We start from the raw sequence: 21,355 nt of genomic DNA on the forward strand, positions 1-21,355 counted from the left end.
GTGATTTGTGAAATTAATGCAGTCATTTTATTGGGATGGGTCCTACACAGGCAGTCCAATTCTGATATTTTTCCCAATTATTGGCAAAAGAGCTGACCTAATTGGTCAAAATACCAATTAGTGGAAAATATCAGAATTAGGATGCGTGTGTAAACATAGCCATAGTCTTTTTCATGGGCTGAACTGATGATACACACTTCCACTGTCCGTCTCAGCCCCTCAGAACCTTAGCAGGTTGTTAGTACACCGAGAGACGGGTGCGGTCAAGGATGTACCTCATCAATGTATTGACCTGTGTTGCTCCGAATAATATACCTGTGGAGCTAATAAATCCATACAACTGTTTGTTAAACGGAACGATGCCAGTTAGAACGCTCTAGATATTATCTGCTAACACACACTTTAATTAGGCTACATATTACATTATTATGTAGTCATTCAGATGTGGTTTATTTACGTTTGTTGGTACATGTTTGGAATGGCTGCTTCCTACAATTACATGTTCCCAGACAGCACAAATCACCCATCCGCTGGAGGTTGAAAAGGCGCTGCGAAACATTGTCATGCACCAATACTCCAGCTATCACCTATCAGAGTTGTCATGGAAACATACAACGATCTGGGGGAGTTGTAGTATTTCTGCCGCACACACACAACACCTCCAGACGCACAGGCACACACTCTCTCTGATCTCTGTGTGTCTACTCCACTCAAGGACCACTTTCAATACAGGAAGGAATCCTCAGAGATACAGTAGCTGGTCCCTTCCCAGTCCACGTCTGTGGTTATTTTATGGCACGTACTCTACACACGTGCAGCATTGTGCATGTTCAAGGACTGATCATTTCTTTCAACGTGTTGTTGTGGTACTATGCTGTTTGTCTGTTCATATTCAGTAGAATCCTTTCAAGCAGCAGTCTTTCTTTCGCATTCCTCGAGGCAGCCCTCAAGGTACTCATAGATTATTCATGATAACTAGGCATTAATAAAACAGCAACAAATCAGCCAGTGTGGCAGTTAGCAGGATCTGTTTTTGTTGTCGTTGTCGATTTCGTAAGCTGAGATGCATTATTAGAGGAATAAGCACACAGAGGAATCAGGCACTGCAAGATAATTGTGGTGCTGTCTGAAAGGCTATCAGTAGCCAAACCCTATTTCCAATCTCAAACCCTGTGTAGTGATCCATCAGGGGCTATTCATCTTATCTGGTGTGTTAGTGGAGCATGACAGACGTCCTGTGAAGGCATAGAAATAACGACCCAACTGTGGAGGCACTAAATATAGTAGGCTAAATCATTCAAATGAATAAAACAGAGGCCACTAGCAGGTCTTAATAAAACCTAATAGTCCTTGGATGTATTTATGTCTTCCCTAATGTGTCCTGACTGGGCTTGTGTGTATATAAAGGGACCTGAAATGATGATTTAGCCTTGGACTAATCCACCAAGATATTATTCTGAATCAATGTGCTGTGAATAATTCATGTAGATTTACCAACACTGGGGTTGGGCTTTGCTCTTTCCATAGATTGATCTCATACTATTCATAGTACCAACATACTGTGATACCTCTCAACTTAAACCCAATGGATATTCACTGCAGTTTTACTGTTAATACTGAATCAAGTCAAAATGGGGGACTGCCACAGGTTATGACTGATAAAGACAAGGAGTGCTGTTTATTGTAGTAGTAGACCAAGGTCTATTAATGTTGCCTTTAAGTATTGAGTCATTTATCTTAAAAGGATGAAACTACAGAGATGAACAAGAAAGACAGCAGGATCCCACCTCATAAATTAGTAGTTTATAACCAGTTTTCCATTTCAATTCATTTAAAATGGGTACACGTGTAATTGGTTTCTATATTGTTTTTCTAAATCAATAAGAAATGTTTGACATATTATTTACAATCATACACAGATGAACAACATGGTTGCCATGGTTACTTCAGCGCTACACAGGAAACATTATTCACAATGCGAAAACCCCTACCAGGCCCTACCCCAGTTCACAGTGGCGTTGGCACTGTTTACAACTAGAAGCCAATGTCTGTGAATGTGTTTATTTCCCCACCAGACTGAACATGAAGATTAAAATAAACATTCACAAATGAAGTACAAGCCTCCTACAAGGTCACATGTTCATAATTGTTCATTAATGCACTCACAGCCCTATTTATAATTAGCTACTTATAGCCAGCATACTGGAAACTGGCGGTGCTTTCTGCCATCCCCTTGTTGATCAATCAGCAGGGAGAACAGTCAACTGAAAGGAAGGAGTAATTCAAATAGGCTTTAGTCGTTCTACATCAGCTGTAAAAACTATGTTAATATCTCATATAAGACTTTTGGCTCATGAGCACCACTGAAATTATAGAAATGTTCGGAGCATCACTTTAAGACAATTTTTTACAGCTAAATTCTCATGGATAGGAAGGAATCTTTTAAGACAATAAACCTCTACAAAATAACCAATTTATTGTATAGAGAAAGAGAAGCTCAGTCTGTCACCTTTTCTCATGTTACACTGGATCAAATCTAATCTCCTAAAGGCATCGCTAGGGTTGTTAGAGAAGTAAATATGGCATTTTGGATAAATGAGACGCCAAAATTTCAGTGCAAAAAAAATTTGCTTACTGGAAGAAAATCCTCTCCCTTGCGAGGATGCGTTATGAACATAACGCAATTTCACTTCGTTCTCAATGACTGGCGTTTTCAACATTTATTTAAATGTTTTGGGTTGGCCAATAGGGGACGATAGCATCGTATGTATATCAATGTTGTATGGGTACATAATTGCACAAGGACAAAGGTTGACATCGCCCAACGTAATTTCATGTAGTTCTCCATTTCTGCAGCCCATATGCCTTCACTTGGTCTAAAAGACTGACATGAAGAGTGGATTTAAAGCAAATCTGCCTCAATGTTTACACGCAGCTGCCACATCACAAAACACTACACTCAACCATCTTCCATTTGAGGGGGATGTTAAGACTTATGTAAAGTGCTGCATCAGAGAGTAGCAGTACAGTGGTTTCAGCTGCAGGTGTGTAAGCCTGCCTTGTATCGAGAACACAACACACATTAGTATTTAAAACGAAGCGTTTAAAAAGAAGTGTTTGAAGATGCTTTCCCTTTGAATGATGGTGCAGTCCACCATGCATTTGAATGACTGCTGCATATCAATTCAGAAGGATGCAAGATGCTAGTCAGAGTGCCTCTCCCTAGGCACACAGCTTTCAGATGGTGAAACACATCCTTGGTTATATGGGTTGGGACGCAATGATCAGAGAACGGCAAACCACCAGTGTCAGTGCAAATAAAACATTTAACTAATATCTAACACATCCAAGGTTACTACAGCTTCACACTCAGCCCATTGTTCAATAGTTGATCTTTTGAGGTTAAATCCAGCAGGCCTTTCGGTGCATACATTACAGGGAGTAAAACACTTGTTCACCTTACCATAGACCACATTACATGTGAGGGGACATGCAGAGAACAAGATCAGACAACACAACTCCATAAATCAACCTTTTACATCGGTTCAATTTAGCTCGCAGGAAGATATTATCAGCTGTTCAGTCTACCTTTAGAAGACGCTGAGGGAATCCAACCCAAACAAAGCATATAGGTGTACTGCATATGGGGTTTTCAGTAACATTTATTGATGAACCTTCCTATGACAACCCAACCATTGGCTAGTGAGGAATTGGGAGTTTCAGTCCCATGGGTAATTAGTTAGCATTATGGTGTAAATGCATACGGCCACCTGGAGTGTTTGAACAGGTAAAAAACCCAGGTTGGTGATTTACTGCCACCTGCAGTTATGGAATGTTTGCGTACAAGTATAATTCATTGGCAGATCCCTCCTGAAGTCCAAAATGGTATCATGTGATCCTTCCTTAACCAATAGGAAGTCCCACCCAGTTGACTACTTCAAAAATGGTTGAAGTCCTCAATGGCACTGCCCATGCTAAAATTGGCATTTGGGCACTAGAGTCCTCTATCTAGGATATCCCTACAGTGTAAATACTCCTGTATGCCATCTAACCAGAGAGAAGGGAAAATAAAATACTGAATCTGGGTTTTAAACAAGTTCATGAGATGAAAGAAATAGCAAAACACTTTAATACAAGAGTTAGTCAATCTTCACATGGATTAACAACAACAGCATTGAGGATTAAGGGGCTCAACATGCAGAAATCTTAATATTATGGAGAACAGGGTGAGAACCTAGTAATTCAACACCAAATAAAATAGTGTTGGTCATGGGGGAAATTGTATACAGTCAACTGATTTATTTTTCATCCTGATTGATTGCAAATATTGGATTTTGTGTAACTTGCTGGCTGAGTTTCACACATGTACAAAAGCAGACACACACAGTCCACCAATAGTAACTCTGAATGAAGACACAGCACAACCATGTAGTCAGACATCCTTAACATGCAGAATATAGTCACGTATCACAGAGCTCTCGTTCCACATCCTCCCATACCATATTGATTAAGCTCTACATTTGAAGCACACTTATATGAAGTATAATTTCCAGAAAAGCCCCAAGGTCCTCCATGCAGTCCTTTACAGAGATGGAGAGACCTGAAGAGCAATGTTGTTGTTTAGCATTACACTTTCTGCCTGGCACATTCCTCACAACACACCGCTCCCTTCCAGAGCAGCAGAAAGCTTGATCCATTATCCTCATTCATACCTCAGGGGCACAACAGAATCTACAGCAAACAGAGAGAGAGCGAGAGAGATTTACACTAGATTTACACCATACGGCTAACAATGTCCTTCAGGTAATGTTGGTTCCTCGTTAATACAGCTGATGCGGGGGCATTGGCCGATCTCTTCCAAGCCCGCTGATGTTCAGTGCGTGCCTTTACCTTGTCAGGGTCCGTACTACCCAGCATGCCTCACGGAGGCAGCCTGGTGACCCTTTCACGTTGCGGAGGAGCAGTGAGTCCGAGTAGTGAGTCCAAGTAGTGAGTCCGAGTGAGCAGGGGTGGAGGTGAGATTCGATGTGATGTGGCAGTACGCTGTCTGGCTGGCTTCTTGTTCTCTAGTGCCTGTACTGCAAACAGAGACCCGGGAGGAAGAGGGGCTAGGGCGGACCCCTACCCCACACCCTTGTCTTTCCCCTTCCTCTGGAGGGGCGGGGCCAATCACTCACTTTCCCAGCCGCTGCTCACAGGAGGCGTAACGCTGCAAGGCGCTGAATAAGTCCTCATAGGAGACGCCTACATGGGAGGGTAAGGAGCTGCAGGAGAGAGGGAGGATGTTAGAGAGATATACTACAGAGACACTTCTAGCCTACCTCAGATGGCAGTAGCTATGGGCAGTAGAGTAAAACCTATGAATATAAAATAATGTTGGTAAAATAGATACCAAGCAATAAGTGATTAACAGAAATGTCACCATGTTACATTAGTTAAAAGGCGTACTCCAAATACAATTATGTACTTTATTGCTGCTTTAAAAAAAATCTCCTGTGATTCCCAAAAGCTGCTGCTTGAGTTAAATGTCTAAAGCAGTTACAGCACTATATGGCCATCTAGTGTTTAATGGCGGTCAAGGCCCAAAATGTCCTTGCAAATCATTGACAATGATTAGGACTCTAGTGCCAAAAAGCCTGTTTAAGCATGGGTAGGGCCGTTGACTACTTCAAAATAGCGAATGTCCTCAACTGGGTGGGACTTCCTACAGGTTAAGGAAGGTTCACATAATTCCATCCAGGTCATCAGAAGGGCTCAGCCAATAATTTAAACTTGTGAGCAAACATTCCATAACTGTAGGTGGCAGTACACACCCTTTCAGTTTTGTTAACCAACTTTTTGGTTGGCAGGTAGCCTAGTGGTTAGAGCGTTGGGCCAGTAACCGAAAGGTTGCTAGATCGAATCCCCGAGCTGACAAGGTAAGAAAAATCGATCGTTCCCCCCCTGAACAAGGCCGTTAACTCACTGTTCCTAGGCGGTCATTGTAAATAAGAATGCTCTTAACTGATTTGCCTAGTTAAATAAAAGGTTTTTAAAAATGTACATTTAGAAAATGGAAAAAGTAGAAGAAAATTGACAACTTCAAAATGGGGCCCGTGTGCTGTGTGACAGATACAAAGAAGAGTCCTCTCATGTTGCAAATAAAGTCTTTCTGTGAAAAATAAATGTTGCTTTGTAAAGACCCACATTCAATAATGTGGGCAAGCCTGACTGAACTTCACGACTGCCAAATAACGATACATTTATAGTCAGGTTTCCATTGATCCAGGTTTACTCGACAAAAGCAATGTCCAGTAAATATGAGTCAATTATTACATTCTATCGTCTACATGCTGGCTTTCGTGGGCTATATGCCTACCTGAGACATCAAACAGATAGGTGGGAGGGCATGCAGAAGGTCAACAACTTAATAATACACAATTTGCCTACATGGGTTAAGGAAACACTTCAACCACTACATTTTTATTCACTTGTTTTTTTCCCCGGAATGATGCCTTCACATCCAGCAATCTTTATCAACACAAGATAGTGAAATGGAAACGTAGCCTAGCAAGCAATTGTCGATGTTCTATTTTTATTGTTGTTATTTTAAAATCACTGGAACAGTTAATAGAAACATAGCTAATATCCAGAAATAGGATTTCTGCAATTGTTAGTGATGCATCATCTGTCAACGTCGCGAATGCTGAACTGCATCATTTCCTCTCCGTTTCCATTAAAACAGCACTGCGATTTATACTGGATTCACAGCAGCGTTTTAAAAAGCCTTTTCAATCTGTCAAGACAGGAGACAAATTAGGCAGCAGGCAGGTTTACCAGTTAATCTGCACAGATAAGCACAAAAGGCCCATATCAATTCTACTCAGGAGGCAAAGCAAAGGCACGCACACACAAACTCTCCCTCTCCGTCACACACACACACAGAGTGGTATGAGGAATAAGAAAGGAACCTCATTGTCATTCGTGTCCAGCTCTTCAGAGCAGCGGCTATCCCAGGAGTCTTCCACACGAGTGAGGCAGCCTTATCGAACGTGTGCACACAGACAGACACTGTACAATACTCACATGAACTCTGTCAGTCTGATGTGCCAGGGCAGGAATCCCAGGGTGCTTTCTACTGGGCCGAACTTCAGAACCAGGTCTGGATCTGGTGTACTCTTCGACTCTGCACATACAGACAGAGCAATGGAACAACCAATCACTGGAAATTTCAGAGTGCACCGTTTAGAGCATTTCAAAGGCTAGTTTGCATAAGGATTGTGGAAAAGATTAAGAGATAACCACCTGAAGTGCCTTTTCTTTTTGGGGGTGTTAGAGAGCTACAGCAGCAGCTTGCCAAGCCCCATAGACACTGACTGTGCTGAGGAACAGCTGCTCTCACTGGCCCAGAGAAGTAAACACACAATAACTTCACTGTACACTACACTGGATTTGATTAGATTCAACTCAACTGCACTGAAGTGAACTCTGCTATCCTCTGTAGTTTATATTCTGTCTGGAGACAAGCTTTCTCTTCAGTTTGTTCACATTTCTGCCTTTGGTCTCATCCATAATCTTCTACAAGAGCTTTGATTTGTGAGTGTTCCACTAAAGTAATGGTGATGTGATTTACAGCTAGTGAGGGTGATCAGTCTTAGCCAGGGGCTAACGATGGGCAGAGCCTGGGCGGGCAGAGGGCTCAGGTCAAAAGACCCACATTGAGAGAGGAGCTCTGGCGCAGAGTGCTTCATCTTTTGATCAAACACTGTTAGAGCTGATCTAACAGGGGGCTCCTTGACCTTCACCCAATTTCTGCCCTCCATCATTCCTGAGCTTCAAATCGAGTGAAATTGCTACTCTGAACATCATGCCAAAGGAGAGCTGGTGAGCTAAGCTTCACTGACTGTACTCCAGCTTGTAATAGTGCAGCACAGATTAATATCAGATGATTTAGTCTATGATAACTACTGTTATGATCAAGAGAATGTCTATGGGTGTTATCCTGACGATTAAACAATTAAATAAAGGTCCCAGTCAACGAATAACAATACACTAAAGACCAGTAAGATCTTGGGGCCTCCTCACCTCTGAGTAGGGAGTCCAACACAGTGACATTGATGTCTTTGGATGTCTTGTCCCTCTGCTCCACAGCTCTACACAGCTGCTGTGCTGCCTGCACGATCCTCAGCTTCCCGTCGTCTGGAGATAGCACCTTCAATACAGACTGACACGACAGCACTGTGGAAACAGAGGAATACAGTCATAATGCGCCCCACAAGCACACATACCTGTACTCAGGCGCACACACACACACACACTAATCACAACAATCAATGGTAAATGTGTCAGGTGGCTGTTTGACTGAAGGTTAGTGGGTGGGAATGCCTGCTTTATAAACCTGCTGTTATAATATATGGAACGCCGCTTGGGTCTTTGTGTGTCAAACTATACACGTCAAATAAGACTATTTGACATGTCAAATAAAACAATTCTATTATAGAAAGTTGTGTGTGCTGAATTTGCATGAGCAAGCCAAGCTCCACCATTACGATCAGTAGCACTGTCAAAGCTGTACAAAAAATAAAGTCTGCAAACAAGCACACACCGGCCACGAACGATGTGTTCACAATACCGCGTGGGTAATAAGGCATTATGTGTTCAACCGAATAGGAAAATGTTTGTGTGAGCATTTGAAATAAAGATCAGGATCAAAAATGCTTGCGAATATCTTTGATACAGATTTTATTAGCAACTTATGCGGTAGCTAGCTAGCTTTAGCAGTCTACTCAGTAGACTGCTAAAGCGGTTCCCCCACAACGTCCTCCTCGGAGTTATCAGACTCCAAAACAACCACGTTGTATTGTTTTTCCTCTGGAAGCGTGTTCAATACACATAGTAGGATGACTGATACAATAAATGTAGCTCAATTCAGATTCCCACAATAAGAGCTACAACGCAAATGTTCTCTGGGTGTCACTGAGTAGACTGATACCCCATGTCATTGATCCACAATCCATAGGTAAGGCCAGAACAGGTGCATCAAAGCTGGGACCGAGAGAGTGAAAAACAGCTTCTATCTCAAGGCTGTTTTTTAAAATCTCACCTTTATTTAACCAGGTAGGCAAGTTGAGAACAAGTTCTCATTTACAATTGCGACCTGGCAAAAAAAGGCCATGGTGGCGAAGTAAATGCAATATAGCAAGTAAAACACTGGAATGGTTGATTTGCAGTGGAAGAATGTGCAAAGTAGAGATCGAAATAATGGGGTGCAAAGGAGCAAAATAAATAAATACACTAGGGAAAGGGGTAGTTGTTTGGGTTAAATTATAGATGGGCAATGTACAGGTGCAGTATCTGTGAGCTGCTCTGACAGTTGGTGCTTAAAGCTAGTGAGGGAGATAAGTGTTTCCAGTTTCAGAGATGTTTGTAGTTCGTTCCAGTCATTGGCAGCAGAGAACTGGAAGGAGAGGCGGCCAAAGAAAGAATTGGTTTTGGGGGTGACCAGAGAGATATACCTGCTGGAGCTCGTGCTACAGGTGGGTGCTGCTATGGTGACCAGTGAGCTGAGATAAGGCGGGGACTTTATCTAGCAGGGTCTTGTAGATGACCTGGTGCCAGTGGGTTTGGCGACGAGTATGAAGCGAGGGCCAGCCAAACAGAGCGTACAGGTCACAGTGGTGGTAGTATATGGGGCTTTGGTGACAAAACGGATGACACTGTGATAGACTGCATCCAATTTATTGAGTAGGGTATTGGAGGCTATTTTGTAAATGACATCGCCGAAGTCGAGGATTGGTAGGATGGTCAGTTTTACAAGGGTATGTTTGGCAGCATGAGTGAAGGATGCTTTGTTGCGAAATAGGAAGCCAATTCTAGATTTAATTTTGGATTGGAGATGTTTGATGTGGGTCTGGAAGGAAAGTTTACAGTCTAACCAGACACCTAGGTATTTGTAGTTGTCCACATATTCTAAAACAGAGCCTTCCAGAGTAGTGATGTTGGACAGGCAGCGATCGGTTGAAGATTATGTATTTAGTTTTACTTGTATTTAAGAGCAATTGGAGGCCACGGAAGGAGAGTTGTATGGCATTGAAACTCGCCTGGAGGGTTGTTAACAGTGTCCAAGGAGGGGCCAGAAGTATACAGAATGGTGTCGTCTGCGTAGAGGTGGATCAGAGAATCACCAGCAGCAAGAGCGACATCATTGATGTATACAGAGAAGAGTATAATTTGAACTTTGGTTATTCATACATGCATGTATGTGTGTATATATATGTGCAGACGCAGAGAGTCGAGTAGAATCCATTGTGTTCCATGATGCACTCCTGTGTACACTCGAATGATGGCGTTTTTATCATGCAGGAGGGTTTAAGTTGACCCCCACTGCCTCCACCACCTCATCCTCTAATACCCAACTGTTGAACTTTTGGGGCCAGTTTTTCCAACGGACCAACACCCATTTTTTTTTATATTAAAAAAAACATTTTCTCTCTTTTGATTCCTGAATCTCCTCCACGTGAAAGCCGTTGTCTTTACCCAAGTGTACCTTCTGTAGTTCCTTCTCATAAGCTATAAGCTCCCCATCATAATCTTTTTTTTAAACTGTTCGCTGCTCTGGCCCCCCAATGGTGGAACAAACTCCCTCACGACGCCAGGACAGCGGAGTCAATCACCACCTTCCGGAGACACCTGAAACCCCACCTCTTTAAGGAATACCTAGGATAGGATAAAGTAATCCTTCTCACCCCCCCCCCCCCCCCCCCCCCCCTTAAAAGATTTAGATGCACTATTGTAAAGTGGCTGTTCCACTGGATGTCATAAGGTGAATGCACCAATTTGTAAGTCGCTCTGGATAAGAGCGTCTGCTAAATGACTTAAATGTAAATGTAAATGTAAGAGAGTTGGTCCAAGAATTGAACCCTGTGGCACCCCAATAGAGACTGCCAGAGGCCCGGACAACAGACCCTCCGATTTGACACACTGAACTCTATCAGAGAAGTAGTTGGTGAACCAGGCGAGGCAATCATTTGAGAAACCAAGGCTGTCGAGTCTGCCGATGAGGATGTGGTGATTGACAGAGTCGAAAGCCTTGGCCAGGTCAATGAATACGGCTGCACAGTATTGTTTCTTATCGATGGCGGTTAAGATATCGTTTAAGACCTTCACCGTGGCTGAGGTGCACCCATGACCAGCTCTGAAACCTGATTGCATAGCGGAGAAGGTATGGTGGGATTCGAAATGGCCGGTAATCTGTTTGTTGACTTGGCTTTCAAAGACCTTAGAAAGACAGTGTAATATAGACATGGGTCTGTAGCAGTTTGGGTCAAGAGTGTCCCCCCCTTTGAAGAAGGGGATGAGCGCAGCTGCTTTCCAATCTTTGGGAATCTCAGACGACACGAAAGAGAGGTTGAACAGGCTAGCAATAGGGGTGGCAACAATTTCGGCCCGGCTGATTTGTAGGGGTCCAGATTTTGCAGCTCTTTCAGAACATCAGCTGACTGGATTTGAGAGAAGGAGAAATGGGGAAGGCTTGGGCGAGTTGCTGTGGGGGGGTGCAGTGCTGTTGACCGGGGTAGGGGTAGCCAGGTGGAAAGCATGGCCAGCCGTAGAAAAATGCTTATTGAAATTCTCAATTATAGTGGATTGTTAAACAATCGTCACTAGCACAGAGAGACTTGAAATCATTGCCCACTTTAATAAATGGAACACTAGTCACTTTAATAAATGTTTACATATCTTGCATTACTCATCTCATATGTAAATACTGTATTCTATACTATCTATTGCATCTTAGCCTATGCTCACTGACATTGCTCATCCATATATTTATATATTCTTATTTCATCACTTTACCTAGATGTGTGTATTAGGTATTTGTTGTGGAATTGTTAGATATTGCTGCACGGTTGGAACTAGAAGCACAAGCCCTCGCAATAACATCTCTAACTGGTTTTTAGGAGCATATACCCATGTGGGTAATTGAATGATGAACTGTGGTAATGCACCTTAAAGTTGGTTGGCAAACGACGTATAAAGTCCAAAGAAGAAGAAGCCTGAAGGAGGAAATTACTAGAAACTAACTCTGTTTACCCTTTGATCTGTGGATTAATTGTTGGAGTAGAGGACCTTGTGCATTTCAGGTAAAATAACTCAATGTTTATATCCCAGGACAAATGAGCTAGATAGCTAAATTGCCATAAATGTTTAATGCTTTTCGACCTGTCGTTTCAGAGTTCGTTTTGATATTTCAACCTGCGTGTCTTGATCGCATCTGGAGTGGACGGACAAAAATCAACATGCGCGAGCGGTCTGGTCAGCATATAAGAACGGTCTTATATATTATGGGTATTTTAGATGACACCTAGCCTAGATAGTTAGCTAGCTAACAATAGCTACTGAAACAGATTGTCATTTTGTTATGTTTTTGGAAAAGACCATTGTTTGCATCCATCAGCTAGCTAGCTTTTTTTATGACCAGCAGTGTCCAGCGCTTGGGGAAGTGGGTCTGCGCACGTGTGGCAGCAGAAGGTGCGCGAGACAACTATACCAGCGTCATATGATACGAAACAGGTGAATCGTTGTGACATATGAAATACGAGTGATAGTGTAATCAATGTGTCATAACTATGTAAAAAATGCATGAATGTGCTAAATTATTACGTGACGTGCAGTCATATTCAGATCCTGATTGGTCAACAAGCTTATTTGACACGATAAAGTGTTATATGACGTGTATCTTTGACATGCAAAGACCCAAACGGCGTTGCATAGTAATATGACATTTATGGGTTACAAAACAATTGAATAACAAGAGAACATAGAGATCCAATAATTCGTAAGTTATACAAGTGAATTATAGTTTCTATGAACAGGAAAAACAAGAATTCCTTGAAGAGAATTATTCTGGGTTGTGTTCCTTTACTACTCTATACGGTCTGTGTGTGTGTGAGACCGTGTGTAATAACAGATTGACTTGCTCAAGAGATAATGTAGTTGCCAACAGCAGACGGCCAGTAAGACTACACAATAGAATAGATCTTCATCAGTCAATACAGGCTGGCTGCAGTCCACATGCTCTTCAATAAACAAATGCCACAGATGATGCAATCATGCTTTCAAGCCTGGTGTAATTGGAATCCATCTAAAAAATACAGTTAACTATAATTTTCGTAATCCGTTTCAAAATTCATTCAATAAGTGATGATGAATTGTGAATATTACTCCAATTAAGCCTTGCAATCTAAATTGCCCTAAAGGGTTTCATATATTATTTAGTATCCAATAGAATTGAATTGATTATTCATACTACATGTGGCAGAATTCTGAATGCCTTTTCTCTTCTTGGTTGTAGCCCATCTAGTTCTTCTGGTTTAACCCGATTATGGCATATTACAGGAGTAAGGACGAGGAATAGCAGAGAAACCACAGGGCATGTCCCATTGTTGCAGATGTCTGAGGGGCCATATGTATCAAGCTTTGAGTAGGTGTAGGAGTGCTGATTTAAGATCAGTTTAGTGCAGTGTTTGTTAATCCTGGTCCCGGGGACCGAAAGGGGTGGACATTTTAGTTTTTGCTCTGGCACTCGGGGCTCTAAATGAATATGTTTTATTGGTAGCACATGTGCTCCTAATTTTGAAAAGTTAGGAGCACCACATTACATTTCAGCGCACCAGAAAAATAGATTATTAAATTGATGGATATAGCTTATATTAGGCCTATATGAATACTACTGCTCAGTTGATTCAGAATATTCCCTTGAACAAACATTCTGATCTACACCACCACTGGTAGCAACCTGTATTAGAGTTAACGTTTGGCATTTAGCTCGCGATTAGCATTATGCCAGCTTCCTTTTTTTTTTGTGGAGTGCCGCTTTAGACCAGCACTCCTAATCTGAGATGCATACAGCCCCTGCTGTTCAGTGTTCAAGTGTCTCACCTTGTTGGTCCTGTTTGTCAGTGCCATTGTTAAGGAACTCCACACAGAGCTGCTTGGAGCCTTCTAGATCTAGGAGCTCCTGCTGCTGCTTCAGGATCTCATCCATCAGCCTTGAGTTGTTCCTCCTGAAGACACCTGGGAACCAAAAGGGTCATGGCTAGAAGGGGTCCATCTTTAGTCAAATTAATGTCAGATTTTACTTTTTGTAGCAGGTTAGGAGAATTAACATAGCAGGTTAGGATAATTAGGTAAAGGTTTGCTAAAATAAATAAAAGAACATCTACTTTTGACATTAATTTCACAAAGGCTGGATCCCTTCTAGCCATGACCAACCAACATGGAAATGTTATCTGTTGGGAGGAGGGGGGAGTTTCAACCTCTCACTGGGGGTTAGGAACATTGGGCACATCCGAACTTAACTGAAAGACGAAAAAACAAGGAGATTTGCAACCTTACTAACATAATATTATAATAAGTCTAGTAATTAGGGGGGATAATGAATCATGTGCCAGATTTGGCTGTGAGAGACTGATGACACAAGTCAGCAGACATTGAGGAACCACACCACTGAGAAAGCACTCAAGGCGTAAACAATATGTTCAAACTAGCATGACCCAGTAAGAGTGGCTGTGGTGATTTTTATTTAACTAGGCAAGTCAGTTAAGAACAAATTCTTATTTACCATGATGACCTACACCGGCCAAACCCGGACGACGCTGGGCCAATTGAGCGTCGCCCTACGGGACTCCCAATCACAGCCGGATGTGATTCAGCCTGGATTCGAACCAGGGACTGTAGTGACACCTCTTGCACTGAGATGCAGTGCCTTAGACCGCTGCGCCACTCGGGAAGCAAGAACAGAAATACTGTGTGTGTGTGTAACCTTCAGTTAAGCCAATTCCCTCTAGGCTCAGAGAATAGGTGAAAATGCCACAGGTCAAATCTTGAAAGCCTATTGAGAGCAGGGACTCCACTAGTTGAAATCATATTCTCTAATCTAGCTATACAACATTGTTACAGTTGATAGTTTATTTTCTAGCACACTCCAGCGCTTTCTTTAACGACAAGACATGCCATTTGGGAATGAGGGCAGGGCCCAAAGAATTTATAAACTGGGTGGTTGGAGCCCTGAATGCTGATTGGCCGACAACCGTTGTAGATCAGACCATATACAACAGTATGACAAAACATTATTTTATTTACTGGTAATAACAAAACATTAAATTGTACTGCTGTAATTATGTGGGTAACCTGTTTATAATAGCAACAAGGCACTTGAGGCCTAAGCAGATATGGCACAAATTATGAAGGCTGGGTAAAGCTATTTGACTATCAGAATTGATAATAGATAGCTAGGTAACAGTTATCCAAGGCAACTAACAAAGTACCATGAATAGGAAAGTTCAACAATCGCTGATTACAAGCCAATCTAAATATGGCTGGCTGGCAAGGGTCTGCACTGCAGCGCACGTGACTGTCTGGTGGTGCTGTATTTAGCAACACTTCCTGGTGTCATTTAATATAAATAAAATAACGAAGAAATTAAATTATCTTACCGTAATTATCGTACACACTGACATAAGATATGCCGACTGCCATGCACCACACCACAAGGTTGGCTATATCTGTGTACCGTGGATCCTCTTCCGCTATCAATAAACCGATATGGTCAGGCAGCTTCTCCAGAGATTTCCCATCCGCCCCCCAGCGATACCGACGACTAACGCGTTTACCGGGTGCTGGGACAATATTTTTTGGGTTAGGAAACGAGAGAGCCATCGGCACAATAAGCGCTGTTAAGGCTCGTGACCACAGTCGCCCATTCCAATTCCGAAGTCGGATTCGGAACCAAGTGATAAGCGTTCTATGAATGTGGAGAAGGACATGCAGAACCTGCCACACGAACTCGTACACTATTGCCATTATGCCGCCCTCCTCGACAAAATCTCGAAATTGAATACTTATCAGGTATCTATCGAGCTCTGCATTTCAAGTCTAAATATGGATGCACACTAATCTACTCCTGTGAGTCATTTAGTTTACTGCCAACGCCACAGTTTACACCGCTGCCATCTTCATACAACCTTTACCCTCTGAACCCGAAGGATACACGTAGCTCACTGATTGGACGATTCAGCAAATATGAAATCACGCGAGATCTACGTAGGGTTGTTTTTTTCTTCTATGTAAATGAGACAGGCAGAGAGCAGGTCTCGATCCCTCGACCTTCTAGCCCGAAGTCCAGCGCGCTATCGACTGTGCCGCAAAAGCATGCTCAAGCGGCAGAGTCGATATCCGCGCTTATAAACCCAGGGTCGATCACACAATTTAATGTGCATCCCGCCACCTATTATGCGGGATGGAAACAGGATTCCCCCCCCCAAAACTGAACAAATGACCAAAAAAATACAATAAATCAAACAACCTTTTTGTTAAAAAATAAAGCAGATCGGATCCCTGTGTAACCGGTGTGAAATGGCTAGCTAGTTAGCCGGGTGCGCGCTTATAGCGTTACAATCAATGACGTCACTCGCTCTGAGACTTTGAAGTAGTTGTGGCTTTTATGGAACGATAGGTAATGATGTTTCGTGGGGGGCCGGTGTTGATGTGTGCAGAGGGTCCCTGTTTCGGGGCGAGGAGAGGGACGGAAGCTAAATCTGTTACACCTACACAGGCTCAAGGCGAATCTGGTAGGGCGGGTCTTCTGGCGCCAGTAGCCCTTGCAAGTCTTCAGATGTAAAATCTTTAAATCCCCCAAACTTTTCTGCCGCAGCCACAATAATGTCCAGTTTCATAGACTTCTTTGAGACTTGTGCTGTACAGTTTATAAATGTGTTAATGAACGCAACAAAATCCACATTTTTAACACACAGTAATCTTTTGTCTGGCAGCAAACATTTACTACAGGCTGTGGTGTATCCACTACCATATAGTCACTCAATGATTTTAATCGCCTCCGCATAGGAGATTTGATTGACCGCTCTAGCTTTTGCCACCTCATTCTCCTTCACCCTTAAAGGGGACTCCAGTAACTCAGGATCATGATCCCCACCACAATTGCAACACTGTCGTACTTCTACACACATTTTTTTCAGTATACTGTTTTGTCTGCATACACTTGAAACATGGCCAAATCCTTTACAATTCTTACACTGCAGTGGTTTGGCGACGAAAGCCCTTACAGCCTATCTTACATAACCAAGATTCACATGCATAGGTATTTGCTCTTTATCAAAAAACAACAGGACCGACGGACTTTCTTCACTTTCTTCCAGTGGGTCAGACGCAGGGCACCAACCACACCAGGAATGATCTTCATCGCCCCTGAGATTACTCCTTTGACAGGTGCTCTACTCAAATTCAAAACACAACACTTCTGTTGTCTGGATTCTCTTGAGGCCCACTGCAATCTTCCCCTGCTCTTCAGAAATACAATTAATAAGACCACTCCTGGTCACTCTGACAGACTCCACTTTTCCAAGCCCTTGCTTCACAATCTTCGACCCCTCAAATGGGTTTCCCACATATGCATCCTTACTCAACAAACTTATCCCAATAAGAAGAGATTCATTATCATTCACACGTATTATCCACTGCCATTTTTGAAATGTTCATTTTTTGTTCTATTTGTTGATGCTACTGTTGTCCATGCAGAACATTCGTCTTCACCAAATTTGCTCGAAGCGCTACTGGATTCAAACTCAGCATCCACTTCCGCCATCACCCCACTTCCCGTCCGCCCGTCCCCTCAAACGCATGCCGAGATACTCTGGTTGCTCTTTTTGTCAGAACCTAAAGGTGTCCACTAGTTACCACATCCACAATGTCACAATTGGCTATATTGTAAACATTCATTAACAAACATGAAAACAAAACATTTGCTGTTTGTGCTTAATTTAAGGTTAGAGTTAGGAATAAGGCTAGCAGTGTGGTTAAAGTTAGGCTTAAGGTTAGGGTTAGGTTTAAACCGGTTGGAAACCGTGCAGGTCAAGCACCCTAGAAGTGCAAGTCGTTAGTTATCTGTAGCTAGTATTTATTTGTCTATTGTTTTTGCAAAGTGTGCATAACACTTTTTTACAGTATCAACTAAGATGCCAATTAAATTCAGAACAAACCAAACACACACAAAAGTAATTACATGGCTTATCCTATAGCAGATTATTTGCAACTGTTTGTGCCAAGTAAATGAAAACTGTAATGAAACTTGTTTATTTATTATTATGTTATTATACATTAGGTATTTAAGGTATATTCTACATATACCTATTTACCAATGTATATTGCAATAGCTGTTTGTTAATACAGTAGTTTAATGTTTTTCTATTGACTACACAGCTAAAGGTAACTTCCTTAGTATTAATTGCCAAACTACAGTAAAATGTTAAAACATTCAAAATACCCAGTATGTTGAGCTAAACATGAAATTCCCCTGCTACATTTATTTTCTCCATCTACGAATCATAGTCATAATACTCCTCAGTGTCTGTCTGCTCCACTTGGTCCTCAGGGGCGGTTTCCATGAAGTACTCCTCACATCTGTCCTGGGCCATCAGGTACGCTCTCCAGCTGTCCCCCGGCGCACTCACATGCTCGTTACACAGCTCCTTAGGGATCTCCACCCTCCTGGCCAGCAGGGTCCTCTTGACCCCCAGGAGCTCACAGCTGCAGTTCCAGGGGTTCCCATCTAGGTAGACGGTCCTCAGCCGTGGAAGCAGATCCAGGGTGATCTGGGGGAGGGAGGTCAGCTTGTTTCTCCTCAAGTTCAACACCTGCAGGCGCTTCAGGGATCTCAGCTCCTGCTCCTGGACGGCCTCGATGCGGTTCCCTTTCAAGTCCAGGCGGATCAGACTCTCTGGAAGCCTGCCAGAGAGACATGTTAACAGAACAGTGGACAGTGGTGTCTGCTCTTACCAAAAGGCCAAAGGAGTCACATGGATCTACAGTTAAGATGTGTTTATCTATCATCTTGTGGTTTTATACTCAAATATGTTTAACCAAAGACTTACAATGTGGTTAGGCCGCTATTCTACCGATGTATTGTACAAAGATTATTGTAGAAATGAGTAATACTCAATTGAATGTACAACACATCTATAATGTATGTCATGAATTCATCAATATGATCCCAAATGTTAGTCTAAAACATGCTAATAAAGCACCATATCAAAGGGATGAAATACATACCCGTCTGGAATAGAGGAGAGGAGATTCTGTTCCAGAGCCAGGTTGGTTATGTGAACGCTGTTCCTCAGAGCATTAGCTTCAAAGTTCCAGATGGTGTTATTCTCTAGGAAGAGATGCTTCAGCTGTTTCATTCCAGACAGGTGCAGGAAGGTGACTTCCTGAATGGAGTTCTGTCTGCAGTCCAGTTTTTCCAGTTTGGGGCTCAGTCTACTGGGCAGCACCCTCAGCTGGTTTCCTGGCAGTTCCAGAACTGTGAGGTTGGGCAAGCGAAGGCCACCATCCACAGAAACCAACCTATTGTAGGACGCAGACAGAGACGTGAGGTTGCGGAGTTGGCCCATCTCGCGATTTCTCAGTGCTCGTATTTGGTTCCTGTCCAAGTTCAGGTAGGACAGGGCGTGAGGGAGATCGAGTGGAACTCTTGATAGGAGGTTCCCTGGTAAACGCAGTGTCGTCAAGGACTGTAGTGGTGTGAAAAAGGATGAGGGAAAACAGGGGATCTTGTTGTTCCCCAAGCTCAACAGATTCAGTTGGGGGAGTCTCAGAGCACCTTGAACAGTCTCAATTTGATTTCCATCCAGGTAAAGGTACTCCAACTTCTTCAGGGTGGAGAGGGTGTTGGAACGCAGGTTGGTGATCTGGTTGTTCTGAAGATCAAGCAGGCGTAGTTTCTTCAGCCCCTCAAAGACAGACTCCTGGAGGCCTGTGATCCTGTTGTGGCCCACGTTAAGGGTCTCCAGGCTGGGTGGGAGACCACGGGGGATCTGATGCAGTTTATTCTTCTGTAGATCCAGGCTTCTTAGTAGCCCCTGAGCCCTGAGAGCATTGGCCTCCACCACCTCCACTCCACAGGATGAAATGATCACTTCCTCCAGCTCTGTCAGGCCAGATATGTCTCTACCCTGGAAAAGACAAACATATCAGGAGAAGATATTAACTAATGTGTACCATTATACAAACAATATGCTATTAATCAGAAGTAAATCATCACTCAGTAGTGCTTAAATCAAACTGATTTCTAAGGATTAATTACAAGATTGCTAAGATGAAAGGTCTGAAAATGGTTTGATAGTGAATCTATTGTTACTAATGTCACTGATTAATAAGCAATTCCATTCTTACCTTTAGTTGCTTGATGTGGTTGTATCCCAGGTTTAGTTTCCTCACATCTTTAGTGATTCCAGTGGGAAAAGACTGCAACCTGAAACACTGCACTGACTTTGCACTATCACACACACACTTCTTTGGACAGACATTGCTACAGATGCACACGAGAGTATGCAATGTAATACTTGCCAGCAAGATCATGAGAATCCACATCATGAACACCCAGCCTAGTTGGGCATCTCAGTAAAAAAGAACAGCACTCCCTCTTGCTCTGGGGTTTAAATACCTCAGCAAGGATTATGTGGGAGAGAGTAGGTGCTCTGTTTCATTTGGAACAATGGCAGAGATGTTTATCTTGGTTAAAAAACAACATTTGACACCGACAAGGAACTGACACAAACAGTAATAGATAGCCCTTCTGTTTGCGGACGTGAGAAACTTGCTGATAAACCATTTACAACCCATTCAGTTAAACAAATACAATTTCCTCCTCTGTCTATTTGAATACTCTGTCTGCCACTGTCTTGAAGGAGTTGCCATATATTTGCATGTTATGTTTTAAGATATGTTAGATGAACTACCTTAACCCTGATTACTGCATGCACTTGTGACTAAGTCGCTTTGGATAAAAGTGAAGGCTAAATGGCATATATTATTAGTAACATTTAATACAGATTAATGAACAACGACCACTTGTCTTTTAACTGAAGGATTGCCTTCTGTAGTGCCACACAGGAAATGTATATTTATCTCTCATAAACGTTAAATAAATAAAATATTTGTCTGATTATCCCAACAACAATGGTGTGAGATAAGAGGTTAGCAAATACAATTAAAAATAATTTATTTAATGCAAAAAGTAGCTATGTAAAATATATAATACTGTCTGCAGAGCCACTCACACCATGCCTACAATGACATAAGAAATGTTTACACTCTCCAACAAGATATTTTAGACACAGGGAGTGGCCACCAAAAACAGGAGTGAAAAGCAAAGCATTCAACTGCAATTGTCAACGACAAAGGTATAATAATATATGCTACTGTCTGCCAGTGTAAGGAGTGGCAGGAAACTGCCCCCAAGAACTCGACACAGATTGACTAGATATGCTATCGATTGCTTTTTTTCTGTTGTGTGGCAGGCTGT

The 21,355-nt window shown here is 42.5% G+C and overlaps 2 protein-coding genes across 3 annotated transcripts; both read right to left on the reverse strand.

Annotated features, from left to right (window-relative positions):
* Positions 1-4,111: 4,111 nt before the first annotated feature.
* On the reverse strand, positions 4,112-16,038 carry LOC115107733 (dehydrodolichyl diphosphate synthase complex subunit nus1). Of its 2 annotated transcripts, none has more exons than XM_029631319.2 (5): positions 15,474-16,037; positions 13,918-14,052; positions 8,065-8,217; positions 7,066-7,165; positions 4,112-5,264 (listed from the first exon to the last, which is right to left on the reverse strand). In XM_029631319.2, the coding sequence occupies exons 1-5, from the start codon at positions 15,838-15,840 to the stop codon at positions 5,174-5,176; spliced, it is 846 nt and encodes a 281-aa protein (XP_029487179.1). In that variant the 5' UTR covers positions 15,841-16,037; the 3' UTR covers positions 4,112-5,173. The 2 variants fall into 2 exon arrangements, with proteins under 2 accessions (XP_029487179.1, XP_029487180.1); XM_029631320.2 differs by lacking the exon at positions 4,112-5,264 and adding an exon at positions 6,491-6,775 and having other exon boundaries at positions 15,474-16,038.
* Positions 16,039-18,115: 2,077 nt separating this feature from the next.
* LOC115107734 (nephrocan-like) lies at positions 18,116-21,242 on the reverse strand. The gene is made up of 3 exons (XM_029631321.2): positions 20,224-21,242; positions 19,102-20,003; positions 18,116-18,777 (listed from the first exon to the last, which is right to left on the reverse strand). Exons 1-3 carry the CDS (start codon positions 20,422-20,424, stop codon positions 18,369-18,371), a joined length of 1,512 nt encoding a protein of 503 aa, XP_029487181.1. The 5' UTR covers positions 20,425-21,242; the 3' UTR covers positions 18,116-18,368.
* Positions 21,243-21,355: the final 113 nt, after the last annotated feature.

This window comes from Oncorhynchus nerka, linkage group LG24, assembly GCF_034236695.1.
Source record: "Oncorhynchus nerka isolate Pitt River linkage group LG24, Oner_Uvic_2.0, whole genome shotgun sequence".
Taxonomy (NCBI): domain Eukaryota; kingdom Metazoa; phylum Chordata; class Actinopteri; order Salmoniformes; family Salmonidae; genus Oncorhynchus; species Oncorhynchus nerka.